We start from the raw sequence: 6,737 nt of genomic DNA on the forward strand, positions 1-6,737 counted from the left end.
AATTGAAATTAATTAAAAACTGTCTTCGTTCAACTATGTCTCAAAACCGTTTAAATTCATTGGCCATAATGGCAATTGAAAATGATGTATTGGAAAAGGTTAACTTTCAGGATGTCTTGAACGATTTTGTAACAAAAAAAGTTAGAAGAGTTAATATTTAAGCTTATTGTATGATTTTTTTTAAATGCATATATTAATTACTTATATTCTTTTCGTTTGATTCAATATTTTTATTGAATAATGTGATAATATACCTATGTAGTAAAAAACAGCGTAATTATGAATAAAGTGTTGTGTTAGCGAAAAAATATATTAGGAAGTTAGAAGACGGTAGGGGGGGGGGCCGAGACGAGCATTGCCTAGGGGCCATGACATGCATAAGCCGGCCCTGGCAATGAGGAGGCAGATAGAGCCGCAAAGAACGCAATCGGCTCAAACATTAAAGATTTCCGGTGTCTGAGGACCCCTAAGATGACTAAAACAGACATAAGAAAACTTATCATGGCGAGATGGGAAAGGGAATGGGGAGAATCGAGTAAAGGTCGGCAGACCTACTAATTCATTAAAACTCCGTCAACTACTAGACTAAAGCAAAATTTTCTTTAAATCAATATTTGACGGGGCACGGAGTGTTTGGAACTTATCAAAAGAGATTTTTTAACAAAGACGATAAATGTAAATACTGTAACGAAAAACAAACACTTGAACATCTAGCCTATTTCTCTCCAAGCACTCCGACAAAATTTATTCAATGATAAAAATGACCAACAAATTTTTGCGAACAATAGATGCAGAGAAATAATCAAAACCGTTCTAGAGGATCTGCTGACACAAGTTTTTAACAACTAATTAATACCTTCATTTCCGGAACAGCTAGTCATTTTTATATTATGAACCACGACCCAAGTTTTTAAAGTGTATTTATACGATTTTAGACCACCTTTTTACTCTACTTACACTTTTACTTGTTTTGATTTTATCTTGCTTATTTTAGGCTTTAACGTTATTTTGGTACAAATTTTTAACTTTCCTTCATTGTACTATTGTTTTACTGACCTCGTGTCTTTTAGTCAATGAATTTTAACAACTTTTTCTTATTTATGTTAATCTGTTTTTTACATTGATTTTAATGTTGACTATTTTATGTCAGTCTTTTGTGTTATTTTAACTGCACTTCTCTTAATCATTTTTGTGATTTCGATCTTTTTACTTTGAGTGCAACATTTATTTTTAATCTTTTAGTAATTTTTATGTCTTATTACATCGATTTTGAGAGTACGCTCGATCTTTTACTAATTTTTATCTAGAATTTTTAGACCCTTTTGGTCAATTGTATAATTTAAGCCTTTATATTTTTTTTTTCCTTTTATCAATTGTCCTTTATAATTTTTTATTATATTATCTGTATTTTAAACTTTAAATTTGTAAATTTTTAAACCACCAGTTTTCGGTCATGAGGTTTGACCCAAAAATACTTTTCACAAAACTTGAATCAACTTCCATTATACATTGACTTATCTCCATTCAGATTCTGTGTCTCACATGGTAGATATGGTAAATTTTATTCATCCTCAATTATTTATAAGGGCCAGCTGGCCTATTTATAAACTTTAATTTAGTTTTTTTTTTCGTAAATTTTTCATATATTTTATTGCAAACATCACTCTAAATGTTTAACTTCACCTGTTAGTTAATAGTCTGAATAATCACAACTATTGTACACGTAAAGCGTTTTAATTCTTGAAGTAAATTTGTAACTTTTGTATTTTTGCCCGATTACCTCCGGGCTGTTGCCAAAATAGTACTAAGTTTTTTCTTGTTTTTAAATAAATGCCAAGGAGGGGCTTTGCCGAGCCTCTAGGTTGGTGCGTGTGCCAGATACTCACTGTCCACCTCCGGCAGGGTGGGAGACAGTCGCGACGACGAGTTGAAAATTTTTCCAGCATACCCATATTTGGGGGGGAGTCGGGACCTAATTAACTTACCATTTTTAAATTTTTTTTATACACATGAGCATAATGCACTTGTTCTTTAAAAGTAATAAGCATTTACAACATTTTCACAAATAGATTTCTGTTGCAAATCCCTATACTCCCCGTGAAGCTACTGCATAACATTTCAATGAGAAAAATTAAAATGAATAATAATAGCTTTAAAAGATAATCAAAGAAAAGAAAAAGATTCTGCAAACTTACTTTCCAAATATCTTGTCTTTTAAAACTAGATTTTTTACGTAAACCTAAAGATAAAGCTTTCCATTTAGAATAAAGCACCAGCCAAGGGTTAAGTTCTACTCCAACTGATTCAAATCCTAATTTTGCAGCAGAAAGTACCTAAAAATCAGGTAAAAAAAATAACATATTAAATTTTTATTTATTAATTCTTAAACATAATAGAAAAATTTCTATGGATGAAGATTTTAAGTAAAACTTTAATAAGATAAAGCAATTTAGAAGGTTTATAAGCTTTTGCCAATTGACAGTTTTAACCTTCTTGACGAAAACAACTCAACATAGTTTTCAAAAATTGGGTACTTGTACTTTAAGAAGAAGATAAAGGATACCCACACACGCGACCTATGACGTTAGCACCAGCTGATTGTTCATAAGCAAAATGGCACGTTAAAATTGGGCTAAGTTTCTATGGATGGAGTTTTCTACACTAGGGAGCGCTGCAAGCTCGGGACTGCCTAAATTTCCGGGTTACTGTTTCAGTTGTATTTTAAAGCCATTTGGCATCATTGTGTTTTGAGATTCTTGCAAACAATGCATTTGATTACTTATTACTTATGTTTACAATGCTAACAATACTGTTTACAATACTAAAAGTGTTAACACTAACGTAAGATGGTGCACAGCTTGTAACACGAACAAACAGTAATAAACAAATGGAAAGAGGCCAAATCAAGACTGCCAAAAAAGCGAGTTATTCAAAATCTAGCAACCATGTCACCTTTTTTAATAATAAATAACAAAATAACTAAAACAAATTTTCACTCCAAACTCCCCAGAATTACATAATAACATTAATATCTTATGAAATACGGCAGATTTGAGCTCAGAAATTATCTAGTTTATTTCTTTTATTGAAAACAAAATTATCCGTTTGAAAACATCGCCTATCAGAATAACATGTAGTAAGCAGCTGCAAACTTTTTAACCGGAACTAGAGTAGGTCCCGAGCTCGAGATTGGTACTGTTTACATTTCTATTGAAAACACCATCCATACATAAGTTAGAATGTTAATTAACGTAAAATTACTTAACATAAATTAGAATGTTAATTAACGCAATGTTAATCAACGTTAGGTGATATAATGTTAAGTAATGCAAAAATAATTAAATTCAGTGCCGTATTGCATATCTAATTTGTTGAAATATAAGATTTAGACACAAGACAGACAAGTATAGGATTGAAAAAGAGCAAATTAAACTTTATAACCATTATAATCAGAGAATGAATATCCAAGTGACACAAAATCGAATAAAAACTAGGGAAAAATCTTGCAAAATAGTCCCTTAATATGTTTTGTCTAAGGGAAACTTGATTAATAAAAATAGGTCAAGCGAATATAGTTCTTACAGTTAGAAAAGGGAAAACTATAAAATGTTAACTAATGCATAACTTGAAGCCGAAAATAGATTAAGACACAGGAAGTGAATAATAAAGTGTGAAAAGGCATTTAGTTTTGAATAATAAATTAAGAAGAAGATTAAGATAAAGAAATAACTTAAAAAGATTAGTTGAAGCTTTCTATGTTACATATATATTTCATGGAAATAGGACCTGAGTTTTTAAGAAAAATGGTTTTCTCAAAATTCTATTAAAAAAAATTGAGTTAATTTCTGATCACCCAACAGTGTCATGTAGTGGAGACATTCATTTTACAATTAAAGATGCTAAATTTTTAAATCTTTAATAACTATTTTATTAATAAATCTATTGTTACTTTTTTATTAGAAAATTGAATTTTAAGTAAATAAATAAATTAAGTTTCAGATCATAAAATTGTAAATATTCTTTGTGCAGCACTCAAAAAAGATCTTTGAAAAGGAATTTTTCTTCCACAAAAATAATTTTTGTTCATGTTTACATTGAAATAAATTTTAAGTATGGATTTACATTTTTATCAATATACCTATCTATATCCTTTTATAATTTTTCTTAAAAATTAAATATATTTTTTTCTTCTTTTTTTCAATAGCATTAAATCTCTTCAGGCCATTGATTTTGAAATATATCTATTTTATTTTTGTTCTAAATTTAATTTTATCAATATGATGGTTGGTTATGGAAAAGGAATAATGAGAAAAATTCTATCTTTACACAAGTAACATCTATCTTAAACAATTAAAGGTGGAAATAAAATCAAACTATGATATAAGTACATGTTAAATGCAAGGCAAATGGTTTGATTATAATTTTAGGAAAAAAAAAGATGTAGGAAGGATTACATTTTTATCCAATAAAAAATAACCTATTCATTCCAGAAAAGGTTACAGTTATTACATCCTTGTTAAAAAAAGTGTAAAAAAAATAATAAAATACATGATACAAAATAGGAGAAATACAAATACAATAATAAAATAAAAATAATAATTAAACACATAAACAAGAAGAAAGCACAAAGAAAGAAGATAATTTTAAGATTTCCAATTAATTTTGGTGTGATATGCTCATTTTTTTTTATTATCAGAAATAGAGCACTGCCAGGACAGATTTACTTTTGACGTAGTAGCTAATACCTATGGAGTTACCACCAAATTAGATTCTTATTGTATTTGATTTAAATTTTGAGTTTCGTCAATGGTAAGTTATTTTCAACCTTTTATAACTTAAGAAAATCAAATTTTTCAATGTTAAAAAATTCATCAAATGTATACGATGTGCTAAATATAATGTGTCTCTAAATTCACTGGACTTAACAGTGCACCATGATTTTATGGACACCCTTTAGTACAAGTTAAAAAAAATACTCCAATGAATTATAAATCAATTATTTTTTTTAAGTAGTTAAATTTATCAATAATATTTTAAATTTGATTTTATAATTATCTATAAATTGTCAGAGAATATTAATCATTGCTTTTTGTAGGGCAAAATTTTGTGAAAAGAAAGTTTATATAAAAAAAACTGTTTTCTTTTTTTTCCGGATAATTGAAATTTTTTTTCAAAAAAGATTTTCCACTGCTGAAAATTTTTTTGGATTATCTACTGAGACTGATTGAATATAGTCTTTTATTTAAACAGAATTTGTAAAATGAAGGGAAAAAGAGTGTACAATGAAAATAAAAGTCATCTGCTGTTACACAACTGATTTTTCAAAGAAAATCTTCTCAACTGATAAATGCTTTTTGGAAATCAGAAAATTTTTGGGAATTAGAAAAAGCCAGTATAGAACATAGGTTAACTTCTTTGAACTTATTCCGAGTCATACTGAATCATAATAATTTTATGCCCTATATTTATATTTTGGATATAATATAAATTATGTATAAATCATATCATGAACTGACATGCCAACTCAATTTGCCAAGGCACTACATGGATTTTAAAATTTCTTTAAAAAAACATGTAGAGGTTTGCCCGAGGGGGGCTACGAGTTATAATCACTCTTCAAGTTAGTTTCCTTCCATGATTTTTGATTTTTTAGAAGCTGCCAAGACTTGGTGATTATTCTACTGCAAATTATGATACAGAAGTTTTCTTATAATGTGGTAGACTCTTTCTAGCATGCAGTAAAGCTTCAAATTTAGTTTTTGAAGAAAAGAAGAAAAAAAAACAATTTTACAAAAGCAAAGTTTGTTAATTACAGGCCTGATAGCATTAAAAGCATACGCTGCATAACTTAACAAAACAAAAATTAAAAAAAAGAAACTTTATAGACATCACAAGATAATATAAATATTTCATACATTTTGTTGGAATCGTTGTTGTATTTATACAAAATAGAATTTACGAAATAAACAGAAGTTCAGAAATCGAGCAAAATTTAAAGGGTAGAAGTTAAAAAGGAGCGATATAAGATTGAAATATAACTTACAATTCTACCATCTCCACTTCCTAAATCTATAACCTTTCCTTTTCTTTTTTTAAGAAGTCTAATTACATTACTAACTTGTGTGTCCGTGGCAGGAACATAGGGGAGACAAATTCTTCGGAAAGCAGGCAAAACAAAAGGGAAACAACCAGCAATTAAACCCACAGCAACAGTTCCAAAAGTCCCTACAGCTATTAAACCAACCACATTTTTATGCTTACTATTGTTACTCATTTGTTTATGGTTTACTCTTCTATAAGAAAAAACGAATATTGTTTATTTATTAATATAGCACATTTGTATATTAAAAAGTAGGCTTCTTAATTGAACTATTCAACAGTTATTAACTTAACTAAATTCAAATTCGTCTGCTTTTTAAGGTAAGGACAAATCTCTTGTTTAATATAAAAGAAGCGTTTCTTGCTGCCTATTTCAGCACATTATTTCGCTTTTAACGAAACTGCAACCAATCCAAATTCAGGTTTAGATACGTTCCCAGCTACTGGCTTTTGATACTTCAACTTTAATTTTATGTACTACTGATAAAAATGTAAATAAAAGATTTGCCTCTTAATTCAATTTTGCTTTCAGTACAATTTCGAATGAAAGTATTTTAAATTGGCTAAAAAAGAAATAATTCAAATTTTTAATTTATTTAAATTAAGTATTTTAAAATCATAAATCCCAGTTTTCAAGT

The 6,737-nt window shown here is 28.5% G+C and overlaps 1 protein-coding gene across 1 annotated transcript in view; it reads right to left on the reverse strand.

Annotated features, from left to right (window-relative positions):
- LOC107444629 (ATP synthase subunit C lysine N-methyltransferase) overlaps nucleotides 1-6,465 on the reverse strand; it is a 9,379-nt gene extending 2,914 nt beyond the window's left edge. The window contains exons 1-2 of the mRNA XM_016058840.2: nucleotides 6,044-6,465; nucleotides 2,196-2,333 (exon numbers count right to left, since the gene is read on the reverse strand). Of these exons, the coding sequence (XP_015914326.1) occupies nucleotides 2,196-2,333; nucleotides 6,044-6,274 (369 nt within the window). The 5' untranslated portion in view covers nucleotides 6,275-6,465. The remainder of the gene's footprint in view (nucleotides 1-2,195; nucleotides 2,334-6,043) is intronic.
- Between the last annotated feature and the right edge of the window lie 272 nt (nucleotides 6,466-6,737).

This window comes from Parasteatoda tepidariorum, chromosome 5, assembly GCF_043381705.1.
Source record: "Parasteatoda tepidariorum isolate YZ-2023 chromosome 5, CAS_Ptep_4.0, whole genome shotgun sequence".
Classification (NCBI taxonomy): domain Eukaryota; kingdom Metazoa; phylum Arthropoda; class Arachnida; order Araneae; family Theridiidae; genus Parasteatoda; species Parasteatoda tepidariorum.